The sequence below is a fragment of the Vulpes vulpes genome, chromosome 16 (assembly GCF_048418805.1).
Source record: "Vulpes vulpes isolate BD-2025 chromosome 16, VulVul3, whole genome shotgun sequence".
Classification (NCBI taxonomy): domain Eukaryota; kingdom Metazoa; phylum Chordata; class Mammalia; order Carnivora; family Canidae; genus Vulpes; species Vulpes vulpes.
The window spans coordinates 56,612,364-56,631,824 of NC_132795.1; the positions used below are offsets into that span (position 1 = coordinate 56,612,364).

The 19,461-nt window shown below is 56.5% G+C and overlaps 1 protein-coding gene across 1 annotated transcript in view; it reads left to right on the top strand.

Moving 5' to 3' along the window:
- The window catches only part of MYH9 (myosin heavy chain 9), a 90,563-nt gene that overhangs the window by 67,016 nt on the left and 4,086 nt on the right, over positions 1-19,461 (top strand). Inside the window, exons 16-35 of the mRNA XM_072742099.1 lie at positions 1,208-1,401; positions 1,752-1,873; positions 2,726-2,795; positions 4,216-4,376; positions 5,225-5,333; positions 6,345-6,476; positions 6,878-7,084; positions 7,573-7,710; positions 8,670-8,793; positions 10,675-10,846; positions 11,568-11,780; positions 12,051-12,195; positions 12,676-12,882; positions 13,139-13,243; positions 13,442-13,594; positions 14,694-14,942; positions 16,228-16,440; positions 16,591-16,803; positions 17,112-17,273; positions 18,488-18,616. Coding sequence (XP_072598200.1) covers positions 1,208-1,401; positions 1,752-1,873; positions 2,726-2,795; positions 4,216-4,376; positions 5,225-5,333; positions 6,345-6,476; positions 6,878-7,084; positions 7,573-7,710; positions 8,670-8,793; positions 10,675-10,846; positions 11,568-11,780; positions 12,051-12,195; positions 12,676-12,882; positions 13,139-13,243; positions 13,442-13,594; positions 14,694-14,942; positions 16,228-16,440; positions 16,591-16,803; positions 17,112-17,273; positions 18,488-18,616 — 3,218 coding nt within the window. The remainder of the gene's footprint in view (positions 1-1,207; positions 1,402-1,751; positions 1,874-2,725; positions 2,796-4,215; positions 4,377-5,224; positions 5,334-6,344; positions 6,477-6,877; positions 7,085-7,572; positions 7,711-8,669; positions 8,794-10,674; positions 10,847-11,567; positions 11,781-12,050; positions 12,196-12,675; positions 12,883-13,138; positions 13,244-13,441; positions 13,595-14,693; positions 14,943-16,227; positions 16,441-16,590; positions 16,804-17,111; positions 17,274-18,487; positions 18,617-19,461) is intronic.

The following is a 19,461-nucleotide window of genomic DNA, read 5'->3' on the forward strand; positions in this document are numbered from 1 at the left end:
GGGCAGGACATGCTCACATGAAACGGCCGGTTATCATGGGGCACATTCGACCTTCTCTGGGCAACCTGAGTGGCCTTCGCCAGCCACCCACTCCCAGGACACCTTCAGTAGCCAGTGAAATGTGCCCCGGTGCGTGAGGTCAAAAGTGCCTCCCATTTTAATTGACCGGTTCAGCAGGTCTATCCTCACTCCCGGCTTCTGTCCTGAGCACCTGTTCTTTTTGCTGTCTTCAGACAAATCCTAGAGGTCTGGTCACAAAGGAATAGGAAACTTTGTGACTTTGTCACAGAATTCTTAGCTTTTACATCCAGTAATGGAAGGCTTTAGATTGAATATTGGCTTTTGCTTAAAACTGACTTCAAGTCACCAGCCACTTTGGTTGGGTTTGCTTGTTACTTTGCTTTCACCCCTGAGGAAAGCGTTCCTCATTGCTCTGGGCAGGTGCCATGGCGGCAAGGGCTATGTCCTCGGAGGGTGTTTGAGATGATAAAGACCCATGTGCTAGGAGCCCAAGTAAGACACAAGAGCAGGAAGGGGGGGTGTACAGACTTCAGAATATTCATTGTGACAAGTGCTGGTTCTTGGGGCCTCTGTTCTGACGCCATGTGCTGCTCTAAGCCCCTGATTTAGGGGCTCTGCACAGGCAGGCTTCCAAATGGTAAGGGAATCATCTAGAGTCCTAATAGACAATGGTAGGTAGCTGTACAGCTCTTACTTTCTAACTCCTACTGCTCTTAGGTAAAGGTCAGTGGGAATTCAGGATACTGTTTTTTTTTTTTTTTTTTTTTTTTTTTAATGGGACTAGGAAACTACTACAGGATTCTGTAGGTCAGATTTTAACACCCCCTTAGAGCCAGCCTAGTGGAATAGCCCCCTTGCTATTCTGAAATAGTGTTGCCACTTTAGTACATCTGTTTGGCAGTAAGAGCTTGAGTAGGGCTGAAGATGTGCAATATGAACTCCCCGCGCACCCTCCCACCCCCCTGTGGCTTTCCAGGCTCTCCAAACCCTTTCCTGCTTCCTGTTCACAAAGTCAAGTTTGCTGAGCATTTGGAGTTATCTTAGCCATCTGTGTAGATTCCAAGTAGAAATGGTCTTGCTGTCCTGTGGTCTCTCCTCCTTTGTCTGGGTGTCTGTTTCTTTCCTGTCCCTCCACCCCCCTCCAGGCCCACTGGGCATTCATGTGCTTTTCGGGTGGTCTCTGCAGTGGACCGCATCATCGGCCTGGACCAGGTGGCTGGCATGTCTGAGACGGCGCTGCCCGGGGCCTTTAAAACGCGGAAGGGCATGTTCCGGACCGTGGGCCAGCTCTACAAGGAACAGCTGGCCAAGCTGATGGCCACGCTGAGGAACACCAACCCCAACTTTGTCCGCTGCATCATCCCCAACCACGAGAAGAAGGTGCGGGTGCTGGGCCCCTGTCTGTCTCCCTGAGCAGAAGTGATTGATTCCTCCCCACCGGCCCCCCCCCGCCCCCGACACGTGAGCCTCAGGGGAGACCCTCTGCAGGTCAGCACAAGGCACTCTTAGCAGATAGGCTACAGTGGTAGCCTGTCTTCCGGCTGGGGTGCACTACCTGACTGGAGCCTTTCCTGAGCCACAGTCAGGAAACTTGACTGTCCAAACCTGTGGGCTGCAGTGATCCCCCTCCTGGGGGCTTTTACCTGCTGAGTCCGCAGGGGCCTGCCCCACCCTTCTCCGTCAATCCTAGGCACGGATTTAAGACCACATGCATATATTTTTGTCTCCAGGCTGGCAAACTGGATCCGCATTTGGTGCTGGACCAGCTGCGCTGCAACGGGGTCCTCGAGGGCATCCGGATCTGCCGCCAGGGCTTCCCCAACAGGGTGGTCTTCCAGGAGTTCCGGCAGAGGTGAGCGGGGCCTGTAGCCTGCCTCATCCGGTGCAGAGCACTTGCTTGAGGGAACAGTTTCCTCATCCCTATGGAGCTGAGGTCCGGCTGGCTCCTCCCGTCCCTGCTGTCTGCCACCCTCTGTATGAGAAGGGATCTCCCCATTTTATTACCGAAGCAGAAATTACCTAGCTGGCTGTCACGCCTAGCAACCAGGGGGCCTGGCCCTGTTTGCTACCGTTAGAGGATCTTGGAAGAGGCATTAAAGAGGAATCAGCCAGAAAGTGGGGTGCCAGAGGAGCTTCATAGAAATGCAGGTCGCAGGGCACTGTGGCTCCTGGCCATGAATGCAGAGAGGGGCATGGGTGACACGGTCCCATTCATGTAATAACCACGCTTAGTGCCAGTTGCTGGCGCCATGCAGCCCTCTGACTCTGCGACCATCCCACCTGTTAGCAGTCCCTGCAGCACCTGGGGGGAATGGGGAGTGTGGCCATCCCAGGTTACAGATGTGGACACCAGGCCATGAGCAGTCGGTGAGGCCAACCTAAAGCTCACCCCTGAGTGACCCAAGTGGTCCAATGTGACTCACAAGGTCCGAGTGACCCAAACGGTCCAGTGTGATCCAAACAGTCCAATGTAAGTTTCCATTCTTTCTGGAAAACAACGCAGCCTTTCTGGGTCATTCAGTCTAAGGAAAGAGCAGGGTGGGATTTACCGAACATTTTCCTTCCTTGGGAGACTTTGGGAGGAGGATCCTACATGCGCTGTCCTAGAGGGACAGTTCTCCTCTCCCCTGTGCGTTCCAGGCCACTTGGAATCCAAGCAAGGGGTAGACTGACCAGCCTTTTATCTTTTATTTTTTTCCCTCAGGTATGAGATCCTGACACCAAATTCCATTCCTAAGGGCTTCATGGATGGGAAGCAGGCGTGCGTGCTCATGGTGAGTAGAGCTGCTGCCTCTGCCTCCCTCTGGGGGTGGACCTTTGGCGGGTGGGCACCCACATCCTTGTACCTGGATGATGCCTGTGCCCTGTCATCCTGCTGATGCTCTAGTCCTGTATCTGCAGGGTGTCTCGAGCAGAGGCCCCCTTGGCACTGGGATGCTGGGATGGTCGGGTGGCATGTGGGCAGGGTGGAGGACACGCTCTGTGGCCATGGCAGGGTACTGTTGTGAGCTGGTCCCTTCCTTTGGGGCACATTCTCATGCTTTCTGGCTCACGTTTCCTCTGGTTGTCATGCCCCGTATGGTTGGCACCAGGGCAGCAGGCCCGGAGCATGGCAGCTGCCCCTAGCCCCTGCAGTGCCTGCTTCTGGACATTTCCTCTCGGCCCCTGGAGCAGTGCCTGACATGCAGCAGCTCTCTGACCTCTGTTAGAATGCATGGTGGCCCACAGTGACTCAGTGAGCAAGCTGGGGCTGGATCCCACCCTGTCATATTTCCCACTATATGGGTGTCACACCGTTCCTAACAGGGCCAGGGTTAGTGGCGACTGCCTTCTGTGGTCTTTATTCTGCATTCTTTTCCAAAGAGGAGAGAGGATGAGCAGGGGGATTGGCAGAAAAAGGAAAGGGAAGAAGGGATTTGATACCTCCTACTATGTGGAAAGCTCTGCATTAGGTGATTGGGAGGTGGGGATGAGGAGGGAGGAGACTACTCCCTCTGTCCAGGGCTCACCAGCCTGGGGGGAAGCAGGGCATGACCAGGGAGGGTGCGTGGGCCACCCTTTCTCCAGGAGACATGGTTAGTGGTTGTCCCAGTGAGGGGTATCCCTCCTTCAGACAGGGAGGGAAGATGCCTGTGCTGGCCCCTCCTGGGGCCTCTTCCACGGTTACCAGGACTGTATGGGGGCCCCAAGCTCCCTTGGATCCCACTCCTCCCTTTTCAAAGCTTGTTCTGAATCCTCTCCCAGGCAGAGAGAGCCCATCCTGTACCCAAACCACACAGTGATGGTAACGAGCACGCAGATCTGTTGCGTACGCAGTACACCCTGTGCCAAGCTCTGTGCCCTCCTGTTCATTTCTCACAGCCATACTGGGGAGGAGGCTCTGTTAGTTGCTGGATTTCTTCAGTTCTAATTAAAGAAAGCATTATTCCCATTTTCTAGCTGAGGAAGCACAGCCCCAGGTCACCTAATCAGCCTTTGGTCCTGGGCTTGGCCTGAACTGGAGCGTGTCCTCGTCGTGACAATAATGATGATGCTCGGCCACCTCTGGGTGGAGGGTGGCCCAGCCGGGCATTTGTAGGCTGTGATTGCAGAGCGTGGAGGCGGGAGGTGGAAGGAGGGAAGACCTTTAGGTCCCGTTAGTGTGGAGGTTCTGTGTGTTTCCGCTGTGTGATGCATCGCTCTGCTCCCGTCTAGATCAAAGCCCTGGAGCTGGACAGCAATCTGTACCGCATCGGCCAGAGCAAGGTCTTCTTCCGGGCTGGCGTGCTGGCCCACCTGGAGGAGGAGCGGGACCTGAAGATCACAGACGTCATTATCGGGTTCCAGGCCTGCTGCAGGGGCTACCTGGCCAGGAAGTGAGTTCCTAAAGGGACCCTTCCCGGCTTTCCTGCTGTACAGGGCTCTGGCGCCAGTCGGCGGTCTGTCTGAGGGGCGCTCAGGAGGAGCTCCCTGCCCCCTGCTTTCTGGATTTATGCCTGAGGCTGGGAAGGGGGTGACTCAGTGCCTGATTTGCCTGCTCCACACAGGCCTGCCTACCAGTATTCCTCAGCATGTCCCTCGTCTGGGGATGATGCCTGGAGTCTGGCTGTCCCCAGAGTCACCTGTGCTCCTGGGGCAGGAGACCGTCCTTGAGTCCCGAGCAGTTAGTTTGAGAGAGGGGCTCACCTGCAGCAGTCAGTGGGCACGGCAGCTGCATGCTGGCCTCCTGAACCCGTGTCTGTGCTCGGGGCCGAATGTTCCGGTGTGAGCTGGGAGCCCTGGGAGACACAGCATGGCTTTGTGGTTGGGCAAATGGAGCTTTCATTGATCCCAAAGCCCCCCAAGCCGACACATTAAGCCCACCTTTGCAGGACATTGGCTGTTGACATCCTCCTGTCCCCCCGCATCAGAGGCCCCTGATAGTGAGTGGCAGGAGGCTGGGAAGCTGAAGTCACTGCATCTCTTTAATGACCAGTGTCATACTCAATGCAGAACTCATTACTTCATGAACTCACCTACCCCTTGGTGAAGGAAAGTGGCCTGGTGACCTAGGTCCTTGTCACCCTCTACAGGGCCACCCACAGGACTCAACCCTAAGGCCAGGCTCCTTCCCTATGCTTCTGTTTTGAGGTGTCTCAGGCAGGAAGGGTTAAGGTCCCCTGAAAAAACCTCTGGTCTGCTGGAGGTCTGTGGTCCCCTGGCCTGACTGTGTCCCTCTCCCCAGGGCCTTTGCCAAGCGGCAGCAGCAACTGACAGCCATGAAGGTCCTGCAGAGGAACTGCGCCGCTTACCTGAAGCTGCGGAACTGGCAGTGGTGGAGGCTTTTCACCAAGGTGGGTTCTGGAAGGGGCCCCTCCCACACCATAGCCCTACTAGCGCTGTGACGGCCTCTGATGTGGTGGAGGGGACAGGCAGGCCTCACACTGGCCTCTGCAGGCCCCAGGGCCCTGGGAGCAGCACTCCGCCTCTCACCCACCGCCCTGCAGCCTGCTGGTGTGAGCCTGAGCTGGGCCTGCCCCCCGGGGTCTAGAGCATGTGGCGTGGAGGGTCGCAGCCTGCCATCAGGCTCAGAGCAGCTCCCAGGGTGTGAGGGCCCTGGCTGCTGGGGCCCCGTATGCTGGGGGCTCAGTCCTCCCAGGGAGCCGCAGGGCGGTGGGTCAGAACCTGCACACCGCTGGACAGGCCTTCTGCTCCCTTGTCTCCCCACCCCTCCCAATCCCTTCATCACAAAAGTCATTCAGGCTGCTTTTGTCTGTAGTAAATAATTTCTGGCAGTTGGTGAAAGGTAGGGTAACAAAAAGCATAAAGAAGAAAATAAAACTTTCCGTGTGATCTGTTCAGCCCTGAGCCAGCGCTGGCATCTGGCAGATGTTTCCATGTTTATCCCCTGTCTTTACTCCCTTTAAATCTCCGCTCTGTAAACCGTATGCGTTCTTACCTAGCTGAGCTCTGACTTGCATAAACAGTCTTGTGTTCGTATTTTCCATTTAAAATTCCTTCACGAGCATCATCTTTTAAAAGTTAGCATGTCGTTCCCTGGAGCCGTTTCCGATTTTATCTGGTGATCTTTCCCGCGCTGTTTCTTTCTCTCATTCCCAGTATTTCACCGTTGTAAACAATGCCGCCCTGCACATCTTCATGCACACACGGGGTCCTCTCTCTGACCCGTGCTTAGCAGCATAGCACCGAATCCATCTCCAGAAAGATGGTCTGAGTGTGTGCCTCCTCCCCACAGCGTGTCTGGGTGTCCGTCACTCCCTCGGGCTTACGTTGGGCACAGGTGAGGGGACTGCTGGCCTCGATGGTTATCGTCAGCCAAACACTTCTACCTCTGTCTCTTCTAGGTCAAGCCACTGCTGCAGGTGAGCCGACAGGAGGAGGAGATGATGGCCAAGGAGGAGGAGCTGGTGAAGGTCCGCGAGAAGCAGCTGGCTGCAGAGAACAGGCTCACGGAGATGGAGACTCTGCAGTCCCAGGTAGGTGTCAGCAGGCTCTGCCCAGGGAGTTGGGGCGGCCGCTCCAGGTGCCGCCACCTGCTGGCCACCAGTGGGCGGGGCGTGTTTGGAGTTGACAGCCAGGTTTTGTTGTCACTGTAACAGCGGCTCATCTCCCTGCAGGCCCCATTCGGGGTCTTGTGATGTAGGGAGGCCCCCGGTGGGGCGGAAAGCTCCTGAGTGTTGGGTTAGCCTTATGAGCCTGTTCCTGGTGATGGTGGTGCCCAGCTTGCTGGGTAGTGGTGAAGATCAAGAACATGAGAGATGGGAACTGGTCTCATCAGGACGGTCTCCTCACCACGGGAGGCCGAGTGAGGGGTTCTCTGCACTGCTGGGGCCTGAGGAACATGCAGGGGCTCACGTTGCTCACGTGCTCTTGGCAGCTCATGGCAGAGAAGCTGCAGCTGCAGGAGCAGCTCCAGGCAGAAACAGAGCTGTGTGCTGAGGCTGAGGAGCTGCGGGCCCGTCTGACGGCCAAGAAGCAGGAGCTGGAAGAGATTTGCCATGACCTGGAGGCCAGGGTAGAGGAGGAAGAGGAGCGCTGCCAGCATCTGCAGGCAGAGAAGAAGAAAATGCAGCAAAACATCCAAGTGAGCCCCTTCCCTCCCTGCAAGGAGGGGCAAAGGGGATGGGGTGCAGGGAGGCGTGTGCCCCCGGAGCTGGAGGAAACGCAGAAATCCCAGGGCCATGGAAAGCCCCTCTTCTGTTTGCTTGGGCTGCCTGTTGGTGCTGCTCTCTGGGGGCAGCGATTTCTCCCACGGGCTCAGACCTCTGCGAGCACTGCCAGCAGAGCACCAAAGCCAGTTTAACTAACTTCCCTCCCTCTGTCCTCACCGCGGCCAGTCCCGGGAGCCAGGGCCAGCAGCTCTGCCTTCTGCCCACGCCTCTGGTGGGCAGCTTGCTCAAGGAAGCCCCTCATAACAAGCCGAGCACACAGTGGGTCCGGGGCCTTGGCGTCCTTTGTGCCCTGGCCTCAGTTTGGAAGACTGGACCCCTCAACTGGGTGGAGCCAGGTCTGGGTCCCGAGGCGGGGTCTGTGTGGTCTGCGCCCCTCACGGTCTCCCCGACTCTGTGGTAGGAACTGGAGGAGCAGCTGGAGGAGGAGGAGAGCGCGCGCCAGAAGCTACAGCTGGAGAAGGTGACCACCGAGGCCAAGCTGAAGAAGCTGGAAGAAGACCAGATCATCATGGAAGACCAGAACTGCAAACTGGCCAAGGTGAGGCCCACAGTGCTGCGGAGTGCTGGTGGCTGGGTGCAGGCAGGGTATGGGCCCACCACCACCCTCCCTCTCCTGCCTACTATGGTTTTCCTGGGTGTCCGTGGCCTCCGAGCACCAGCATCCTATTTGAAGGCATGTGTCCGTTATGTGGGGCCCAAGGGAGAGGTCTGGCCTCCTCAGCGAAGCTCTCCACAGGTTCCTGAGACTTGTAGCTGAGCCACCTGGGAGGTTCTGCACGTCTGTCACCAGTGGCTCTGGGCACTGTGGTGGCTTACTGTTGAGGGGCAGGTGCCCTCCTCCAACTGTCCCCAGGGTACTGACTGCTCCTCTTAGAGCCAAGTCGGGTCCCTGTCAGAGTCTGCTTCTGAGCAGATAAAAGCCCAGAGTCGTGTCACAGAAAGAAAGACAGGGTCAGAAGGCTATTCTCAGTCCCGAGCATGTGGTGGGGGTTGAAGCGACAGGATGCCTGCCTGTGGACCCTGTGACACGAGACCGAGATCCCCGTGCTGTCACCTGTGTAGTCAGCCTTGTTGGGGACCTCGCTGAGATTACAACTCCAGTGATGGCCACGCAGCAGAAAGTGGGGAGAGCAGCCTGGGTGCTTGGGGAGATGAGGAAGGCAGAGATCCCAGCCTGCCCAGGGGATGAGTGCTAGGTACAGAGCGTCGAGCCACCCCCTTGCCGATGCTGGCTGGACGCCTTTCTTACCTGAGCCCAAAGGGTGACATAGCACCCACATTTGTAGATCCTAAGGAAACTTATCCAGCTATTTCAGGGGTGCTAGTGATCTTTCAAGGTTATCCTTTGATCCAGAAAATCCTAATGAATCTGAAGTATTAAACCAATGCCCTCTCCTTGGTTTAATCCTAAATTTGTGGGTAAGTCATACTTTGAAGAGAGCTGAAGTGTTCTGTGCTCAACTGACACCCTTGGCCCCCCCCCCCCCCCCCCCCCAGGAGAAGAAGCTTCTTGAAGACAGAATAGCTGAGTTTACCACCAATCTCATGGAAGAGGAGGAGAAATCAAAGAGCCTCGCGAAGCTCAAGAACAAACATGAGGCGATGATCACCGACCTGGAAGGTAAGAGGGTAACAGCCATCTGACCTAGGAACCGAGGCATCGCTGCTCCAGGGCCCTCCTGGGCCCGGCTGCCAGGATCAGGAGCACTGCACTGGTCTCGGGTTCACTGTCTGCACCCCCCAGCCACTGCCCTGAAAACCGCAGCGACAGCTCTGGTCCCTACGGGGTCTGGGCCTCCAGGCACTGGCGGGACTGGGAAGGAATGTCCCCCCCACCTGAAGGGCTCTCAGAACACTGGCATTTCTCTACTGTCTGTGTCATGAGTTGCACAAGATTCACTTGCTAAGAGGTCGTAGGTCTGAGCCCAGCTCTGGGTCATCTTACAGCTATCCCATCATCTCTGTGGGCTTTGGTTTCTCTTCCCTCTAAGGGGGCACAGGGAACGGGTATCCTTGGGGACTAAACTGAGTCATGCGTACAGACACACCATGCATGCTCTGCTGTGCTGAACAGATGCCGCGACAGGCCATTGCTTGACTCAGGCCAGGTGACCTGTTGTGCCTTTGTCTCCCTGAGTCCCGGGAGGAGGACGGGATAGCATGCAGGTCTGGGTCTATCTGAGGACTTCCTGCCCCTGCCTCTTGAGAGGTGTAGATAGCAGAGGGAGAGGAGAGAGTAGAGTGCTGTGGGGGCTCCGATCTCATGCCAGAAACCAGTGCTCCCTCAGCAGAGATGTGGGGCCACCTGGCGTGTCCAAGGCAGCTGTTGACTCCCTGCACACGTCGGGCCCAGACTGTCCAGGCTGACCACCAGGAGGGTTTGCCCAGCCCCGCCTGCCCCCCTCACATTTGGGGGATGTGGTGAGACAGGGTGGCAAGGGGACTCGAGGTGCTGGCAGAGGCCTTGCCTGTCATCTCCCTCCGTCACCCGGGAACAGTCTGAAACACAGTGTCATCCAGGTCCAGGAGGGCACAGCCACTGGGCAGGCGAACACACAGGGTCTTAGTTTGACCCTGATGAGTATTAACAAAGATGTGGAATAGCCCAAGTGAGCCATGTGCATGCGCGCGCGCACACACACACACGGCTGGTGGGAGCATGAACGGGTAGGTGGTCTTGAACGGTCCGGCCTTGCCTGGCGGAGTTGGAGCCTCACGGGCCTACAACCAGCCCAGCACCCTGGGCCGTGTGTGCGAGAGCTCGCCCAGCAGCACTGTTCCTGAGGGTGTGCAGTGAACACAACCCGAATGCCGCCAGTTGAACAAGTAGATGAGCTCTGGTGTGTTCATGCAACAGAGCCCCAGACTGGTCCACATGGATCAACTGCAGTGACACTTACCTGGATAAGTCTCAGGGTCGTAATATTGAGTGACAAAAACAAGTCAGGGAATAAAGTCGCTAACCCTTACTGGGTCAGGGGTTGTGGTGAGTGCTTGCAGATACTCATGCCCATGAGCCTCACGACCTAATGGCGCAGGTTGTCTCATCATCCTTGTTACTCAGATGACCCACAGCAAGGTCAAGGGATTACCTGAGGGACGTCCTAGTGGAAATCGTAAAGCCAGACATTGGACCCTGACCCACGACCCACGCCGACCATATAGAATTCATGCAGGACTTTCTTTACATAATTTAAGTTCATGCAAAACTAAAGCTGGTTTTTAGGAAGGCAAACCTGGTGCAGCCTTAAAGGGGGCTGTGAACACGACCTGCAGAGGAGCATAGGTCCCTGGCGGGGCAGGTCAACGGGGTTTGGGGTGACCTGGGATGTGCTTTCTTTCATCCGGGTGTTGGGTACGAGTATCTCCATATCGTTATCCTTTAAGGCTCACATGGGTTATAACAAAAACTCAGTATTTTACATAAGAATGATAAACAAGGATGGAAAAAGAATCAGTGGGCACTGAGGGCTCTGTTGATCTCCCCGGGCTCCCTCCTCAGAGCGCCTCCGAAGAGAGGAGAAGCAGCGTCAGGAGCTGGAAAAGACCCGTCGGAAGCTAGAGGGGGACTCCACCGACCTCAATGACCAGATCGCCGAGCTGCAGGCTCAGATCGCCGAGCTCAAGATGCAGCTGGCCAAGAAAGAGGAGGAGCTGCAGGCCGCCTTGGCCAGGTGAGGGCCTCGCTTCAGCCCATGGTGGGGCCAGCACCCCTTGCCCTTGGAGCTGCTGCACAGCAAGACCTGTCCTGTCCACTAAGAGCACCCGTGTGGCTCCTTTGTTGTCATTTATTTGTAACCCCTCCAGAAGTCACCCACAACATCACCCAAGCACCATAGGTCTTTCATGCATTTTTAAACTTTCTGACTACAGATGTGCTTGGGGAAAAAAAAAAAAAAGATTAGTTTTAGATACACAAAAAAATTGAGCAGAAGGTGCAGAGAATTCCTATACACCTCTGTCCATCCCCCACTATCACATCCCAGTCCGGGGAGGCACACTGGTTGCTGCAAATGAACCTGCACCAACAGGTGGCCATCACCCAGAGAGCGTCTCTGGCACCTTCGTATTTTTTCCTTGGTTGCTGGAATGATGGACTCTAGCATTTTATTTCATTTTCACTTAATATTTAGTTTTTCTTCTCCTTATGTTCAGAGCACCGAATTTCAGTTTGGAAAATGACGTGGCTCCCCTGTGAGGTTTTCCAGTTCTCAAAGTGGTTTTGCTCTTAAATCTCCTGGAAGCTTTAGATGTTTTTGCGGAGAGGGGCACCTGAGGGCGTGGTTATGGCTTCCAGAAGCGGCGGTGGCTGCTCTTCTCTGAAGCCAGATTTTCTGTACCCTCTGCTCTCTGGGTGGGAAGAGTCTCCCCTGATATTGCTGGTCTCTCTGGCAGAGTGGAGGAGGAAGCCACCCAGAAGAACATGGCCCTGAAGAAGATCCGAGAGCTGGAATCGCAGATTTCCGAGCTCCAGGAAGACCTGGAATCTGAGCGAGCCTCTAGGAATAAAGCTGAGAAGCAGAAACGGGACCTTGGAGAAGAGTTGGAGGCGCTGAAAACGGAGCTGGAGGACACTCTGGACTCGACGGCTGCCCAGCAGGAGCTCAGGTGTGCCATGTGGCCAAGTGGCCAAGTCCCTGAGGTGGGGGGGCGTGGGAGGCAGAGGTCGGTCAGGAGGGGGAGGCCCGTCTAGGAAGCTGGCTTGGAGTTCGAGTGAGGCCAGGGTGGGCTCTCAGGCTGAAAGGGCCCTGATTCCTCCACAAAGTGGGTATGCGAGTGTGGGTTGGAGACGCACAGCCGAGACACACGGGAGGGAGAGCCCGGCGGCACACCCGGCCCCGGGCCTCCGCTCTGAGGACATTCCGTGCTTCTCTCCAGGTCCAAACGCGAACAGGAAGTGAACATCCTGAAGAAGACCCTTGAGGAAGAGGCCAAGACCCACGAGGCCCAGATCCAGGAGATGAGGCAGAAGCATTCTCAGGCCGTGGAGGAGCTGGCCGAGCAGCTGGAGCAGACAAAGCGGGTGCGTGGGCTCCCCCAGAACCAGTAGAATGGGAATGTCAGGTGGATTCTATAAATGCCACTTTTATATTTTCTGGAAGATCGTTACGTTATTAGCCAGAATGTCAAATTTCAGAGGCTTTACTGGAAGCCTGACTCCAAGCAACTATAATTTCCTTCATCTTCTAACACTGCTAAAGTCCTAGCGTCAGTGATGATTACGTTTTACACTTGAACGTGAAGGAGGCTGGGCGGGGATCGTTGTAGAGGTGAGGACCCAGGCCACGTGTCACGCTCAGCCGAGTGATGAGTATGGGTCAGGCCTGCGCTCCCGGGTTCAGGGCTCTTGCCAGCACACCATCCCTGAACTGGCCTGCCAGCAGGCTCGCTAAGAGCACATTCTGGATCTGGAGCTGACAGCTCTCCCAGCGCTGGAAGGAGGACCAGCCTTCTGCCCTGACATAGACGCCCCTTCCCACATCTTGGCTTGTGTCCCCACCAGGTGAAAGCCAACTTGGAGAAGGCGAAGCAGACCCTGGAGAACGAGCGAGGGGAGCTGGCCAATGAGGTGAAGGTCCTGCAGCAGGGCAAAGGGGACTCTGAGCACAAGCGGAAGAAGGCTGAGGCCCAGCTGCAGGAGCTGCAGGTCAAGTTCACCGAGGGGGAACGAGTGCGCACGGAGCTGGCGGACAAGGTTACCAAGCTGCAGGTGAGGCCTCCATGGCCGGGAGTGCCTGCCTGTGGCTCCTGGGCCTTGGCCCAGATCTCCAGGGCTTCCCCCGCCTGTGCACCTCTCTCTCTCTCTCTCTCTCTCTCTCTCTCTCTCTCTCTCTCCCCCCGCCCCCCAAACTGGCTTGTCAGCGAGGCATTCGGGGTGCAGTTCCCCTTTGTCTGACTGCTGAGGTGGCGCCAGAGCAATCATGTGCCTTGTCCCTCCTGTCCCATCTCTCCCCGACACACCACAGGTTGAGCTGGACAATGTGATGGGTCTCCTCACCCAGTCTGACAGCAAGTCCAGCAAACTCACCAAGGACTTCTCTGCTCTGGAGTCCCAGCTTCAGGACACACAGGTAAAGGTGGCAGCGGGTCCCAGCTCCTCTGATGCCCCGTTTTCCCCTGTATCCATGGGATCTTCCACCCCACCCCCCCAACCAGGAATTCAGCTGGATCCAAGGGATCAGCTCCTCCCTCCCATTGGGGGTGTGGGGCCCACGCGGGTCTGACCCTGCGCCTCCTGAGCACACACGGCCCCCCCATCCTTGGTGTAGGAGCTGCTTCAGGAGGAGAACCGGCAAAAGCTGAGCCTGAGCACCAAGCTGAAGCAGATGGAGGATGAGAAGAACTCCTTCAAGGAGCAGCTGGAAGAGGAGGAGGAGGCCAAGCGGAACCTGGAGAAGCAGATTGCCACCCTCCATGCCCAGGTTCTTATCAGCGTGCCACCCAGATGACTCAGGGGTGCTGCAGGCTGGGGAGTTCCTGCTGGGCACCTGCCTGCCCAGGGGACAGAGGAGGTCCAGGGGGCACGGGAGAGCCAGGGGACAGGAGGCCTGGGGGATTGAGGAGGCCCGGGGGACAGAGGGGGCCTGGGAGTAAGGGGGGCCCGGAGGTGGGGGGGGGCCGGGGGACAGGGGAGACCCAGAGGACAGAGGGGGTCCAGGAGGCAGGGGGCGCCTGGGACATAGCAGGGGAGGCCCGAGGGGCAGAGGAGGCCCAGGCCTGCCCCAAGCCGGGTGTCCTCCTGCAGGACCTCCTGCCCTCTCCAGCTGGAGAACCTCCTAGCCAGGGTCCCCAGGTAGAATTCAGGGGTCTGTCAGCTTAGATGGAGGAAATATCAGGTCTGTATTTCCACCAACCTGACAGATGTGTAGCATTTTCTTGTACCACCAACGTAGGCAGGAAGCCATGCCAGCACCACCGCCATCACCTGCATTTTTCTGTATTGGTTTATTTGCTGATCCTATGAATTTTATGCCTGTTAAAACGTCATTATAAGAAGGAGGCTATAGTTTCTTCCCAGACTCCCAGAGGGTCTGCAACCAGAAATAGATCAAGAGCCCTGTTTTGCACATCCTATCTTGGGTCCTCCTTGTACTGGGCCAGAAGATCTACACCACCTCCTGGAGGTGGCCCATAGTCCATGTTCAGTCTGGGTGGGGTAGCCCATGTGTGTGCGTCAAGGCAGTTTTGTCTGTGGGTGCCAAGAGGGGTTGCGGGGTGGGTCTCCCCAGAGCTCCTGCCTCCAGCAGACAGATTTTGTCCCTGGGCAGAGGCCGATGGAGGAGGCTCCCCTCTCTGGGCTTGTCTGTAAAACAAGAAACAAGAGGCTTGGTGTATGTCTCGACTGAGAGGCCTTCCCCGGGACTGCATGCACTGGGCAGACACCCTCTGCAGAAACCCCATTTCTCTTGCCCCCATGGAAGAGGGGCATCCCCGTGCCTGGGCCTCCGCTCATGGGGTGTAGGCCAGCTGCCACTGCCCTGGGGCACGGGGCTGTCTCCCTAACTCCACACTCCTGCCCAGGTGACGGACATGAAGAAAAAGATGGAGGATGGTGTGGGGTGCCTGGAGACTGCGGAAGAAGCGAAGAGGAAGCTCCAGAAGGACCTGGAGGGGCTGGGCCAGCGCTATGAGGAGAAGGTGGCCGCCTACGACAAGCTGGAGAAGACGAAGACGCGGCTGCAGCAGGAGCTGGACGATCTGCTCGTGGACCTGGACCACCAGCGCCAGACCGCCTCCAACCTGGAGAAGAAGCAGAAGAAGTTTGACCAGGTGTGGGCCCCAGGCACCCCCCCACCGTTCATTTCCCACCTGGCACAGGCCGCGGGGCAGGCACACGGGTCCCCTTCACGGCAAGGCATCTCTTCCTCTTTCCCATTTATTACATTTTTCAGATTGTTTCTATGGAACCAGTTTTATTCGTATGTAGAATCCCCCCCACCTGCCTTTTTTCTTTTTCTCTACCCTCAACATGGGGCTTGAACTCACAACCCCAAGGCCAAGATGGTGCATGTCCTACCTACTGAGCCAGCCAGACACCCCCATTATGTAGGGTTTTTATTTATCTGGCATACCTCCACCTCATTCCACAAGGTCTGAGGCAGCTTTCAGAGACCCAGATTGTGGGGTAGGATAGAAAAATAGAATAAATCAGGGGTCGGCAAAACCAGCCGAGTGCAGCCCTGTGCCCCTGTGCTGGGGGTGAAGGTGTGCTGGATTCCATCATGCTCCCCTGTTTGCGGCTGTCTCTGCCTGCTCCGTGCTTCTGCAGCAGAGTCCAGCAAAGTCTAGAGCATTCATGGCCTGGCCCTTTAAGGGCCTTGGGGAATAAAGAGGTACCGGGACAAGAGGGACTGGGAAGATGGGGAGACGATGTCTGGCCATGGTGGGCCCTCACGGAGAGTGAACACCTGGGCATCTCTGATGAGGGCTGCAGGTGGGGCCTGGGCCTCTAAGCAACCAGATTCACATATGTACGTATGTATGTATGTATTTATTTATTTAGGTTTATTTATTTATTCATGAAAGACAGAGACCTAGGCAGAGGGAGAAGCAGACTCCTCGCAGGAAGCCCAACGCAGGACTTGATTCTAGATCCCGGATCACAACCTAAGCTGAAGGCAGGCTCCCAACTGAGCCACCCAGGCGTCCCGATTCACATGTTTTTTTTTCTTTTTTTTTTTTTTCCACATGGGTTTTAAAGGAAACACCAAGTGGTTGTTCAGGAGAACAGGGCCTTTCTTGTGTCATGCTTCCTGTGGGTTTTCATGGAAGGGTCGCCATATGACGTACAGAATCATGATTCTCAAATAATCCAAACTAAACAGACCTCACAGCGTGCTGACAGAGATCACCTTGTCTGGTTACGAGGACACACTGGACGACATGTGCCCCACTTGGAGCCCGCTGGGTACCCTGGGTGATGGCCTTGTGGCGGCTCTTCATGCTCCCCTCCCCTTAGATCAGCACTTAGGATGCTCATTCCCCAAGGAGTTTTGGGTCCGGGTGCTTAGCCCACCTGAGGTCAGCATGCTCACGGTGACCTCCTCTTCCCCAGCTACTGGCCGAGGAGAAGACCATCTCTGCCAAGTATGCGGAGGAGCGTGACCGGGCCGAGGCGGAGGCCCGGGAGAAGGAGACCAAGGCGCTGTCGCTGGCCCGGGCCCTGGAGGAGGCCATGGAGCAGAAGGCGGAGCTGGAGCGGCTCAATAAACAGTTCCGCACTGAGATGGAGGACCTCATGAGCTCCAAGGACGACGTCGGCAAGAGCGTGAGTACCATGTCAGCCACCAGGGCTCCAGAGGGACCTGAGTGGGGAAGTCACAAGGGACTAGGGGCTGAGCGAACCCTGAGGTCAGGGACCTTGGGGACCTTGTCCATCTGTTCCTGACTCAGCCTTCCTTGGTGGTTGGGGTGGCAGGTCCACGAGCTGGAGAAGTCCAAGCGGGCTCTGGAGCAGCAGGTGGAGGAGATGAAGACCCAGCTAGAGGAGCTGGAGGACGAACTGCAGGCCACCGAGGACGCCAAGCTGCGGCTGGAGGTCAACCTGCAGGCCATGAAGGCCCAGTTCGAGCGGGACCTGCAGGGCCGCGACGAGCAGAGTGAGGAGAAAAAGAAGCAGCTGGTCAGACAGGTGTGGAGGCCCTCCCACTGCCCTTCCCTGGAACAAGGCCGAGAACAGCTCTGGGCAGGGGCATGCTGGGGACGGCCCCCCCCCCCCCGCCCCGGCTCCCCTTTCCCTGGGCTGTGTTGGGGGCTCCTTGTCCACACCTCCTCCCCTGTCCTTATGTTCCACTCTTCTGTCTCAGTGTTCAGGGATCTTCTCCTTAAGGCCAGTAACCTTCATGGGCCCCCAGAGGCCCTGTGTAGCCCACCCGGGCTCAGAGCGGGCCTGGGTCTGGGTGTGGGTGCAGCCTCCCAAGCTGTTGGCATGTGCCCCAGGTGCGGGAGATGGAGGCTGAGCTGGAGGATGAGAAGAAGCAGCGCTCGATGGCGGTGGCTGCTCGTAAGAAGCTGGAGATGGATCTGAAGGACCTGGAGGCCCACATCGACTCCGCCAACAAGAACCGAGACGAGGCCATCAAGCAGCTGCGGAAGCTGCAGGTGAGGTCGGCTGGGCCAGCAGCATGGTTTCGGGACATGCTGAGAGGTGCCACCCTCCCCTCTCCGCGGACAGATGGGGTGCCCTTAGCCCTGTCTCGCAGATGGAGACTGTGGCCCTGGGGTTGAGGGGAAGCAAAACAGAAGCAAAGCTGCGCTGAGATCATTGACTGTGTGTCTAGTAAACAAGGAAACAAAGCCATGGAAACCTCGAAATGCAGTGACGTTAGGGAGGTAGTCAGTTGGTGGCGGGTTTCCAGAGTAAACCAGAGAGAGCCTTGGCTCCCAACCTGATCCGGTCTTGGTGGACAGTGAGTGAAGCTTCTGAGCTGAGCACAGAACCCCACATGCAGCCCAGAGCACAGGACACATACTTAGGAGATACTCCCCTCATCAAGGATTAAAAATCACAAGTCTTGTCTATTCATGTATTCCTTCTTGTACTTTAATAATAATTTTAGCGTAGTTAACATACAGTGTTATTTATGAGTTTCAGGCATACGATGCACTGATGTGTCGGTATGTCTGAACTCAGTGTTCATCAAGATAAGCATTAAAGATAAAAATCCTAAGAAACTTAAAAAAAAAAAAAAAAAATTCTAAGAAACAGCTATCCGAAACCACATCGCACCCAGAAGAGCAGCCACAGGAAGAATGTAGTCGGGGCCATTGGTGAGGTCCTAGGGTGTAGATGCCGTTGTTGCTGGTGGCAATTCTTTCTGCTGCCTTGTGGCCCAGGGAATCTCAATTTGGGATTTATCTGCAGAAGAGGGAAAAAAACCCTATTTGAGCAAGATCTTTAGAGTTAAAACGAATTATGGGAGAAGAACAAAGGAGACGTGTTTCTACCCTGTAGTGGGGGCTGATCTGGCAGGTGGGCATTGACCTAGAGTGGCAGGTGTCCCGGGAATGGTGTCAGAGTGCCGCATTCAGGTCAACAGCCAGTTGTAGAAAGTGTGGCCCAAGTTGCAGCTTTGGTTAAGGTGTAGCCAGCGGCGTTAACGCTGCCAGAGGTGTGCTTGGTAAATCCTGATGGTCAAAATCATGTGAAAATGGCATAGGGTAAAAGAGACGACTGTCTATTATTTTGCCCTTTTACCGCCAAGTCGGTTGAACATGGCTCCGGGCTGCAGGGCTGCCTGAGGTTCCAGGGGTGGGGCATCCCTGCGAGGGGCGGTGGCCGTGGTGAGGGTGCCAAGCCTGTCCTTGCACCCCAGGCCCAGATGAAGGACTGCGTGCGGGAACTGGATGACACGCGTGCCTCCCGTGAGGAGATCCTGGCTCAGGCCAAGGAGAACGAGAAGAAGATGAAGAGCATGGAGGCCGAGATGATCCAGCTGCAGGAGGTGGGCCGGGCCTCAGAGGGGCTCTCGGGGTCACCAGCAGGGGGCAGCCCAGAGCCGCCACCCAGGGCCTCCACCCAGCCAGCCTGGGCCAGCCTGGGCCACCCAGCGCAGCTGGCAGCGAACTAGCCTGACTCCAGCAGTGGGTTGGGGGTGGTTTTGGCTTCGTGAAACAATTCCCTGCAGGGTTTCATTAAGTAGCTGGGCTCCCTGGTGTGATTAAAACGCTGTGTGAATTAAATTGTCGCCATTTGGGGCCAGCTCCCTTGCGTGAAATGAGGCTTTGTGATAATCACCACCTCCTGTTGGGCGTTGGCTCCTGTCAAGGGGGAACCTTCCCAGACCCGCACCGCCTTGTCGGTCACCTGTGAGCCATATCCCAGAGGCCTCCCCTCCACCCTAGGCGGTCTACAGCGTGAGCTGACTGGCCACCCGGTGCTCCTGCTGGGCTGGGTGTCCAGGCCTGTCCTAGTCCATTCTCACCTGCCTGGCCTGAGGTGATCCCTCCCTCTGAGGTCATGTGTGGGTCTCTCTTGAGACCACCTTACCCACCTGGCTTTCAGAGGCCCCGTGCTCTTGCCCTAACTCCCATCCCTGCCTCGTTCCTCTGACTTCTGGTTTCCCTGGGATGCAGAGGAACCAGCCTCCCGTCAGGGAAGGACGGTTTTTTATTTATGTCTACATCCCCAGCACATGACTTGGTTCCCACACTTAGATCTAGGGGCTCTGCAAACATGTGCCTAAGCTGTGGCCTCAGTGGAAGGAATCAGAGGAGCTGATGAGGAAGGGCTTCGTGGAGGAGGCAGACCTGGGAGAGGTTTCGAGAGGAAGGGCCAGGGCTTGGGGGG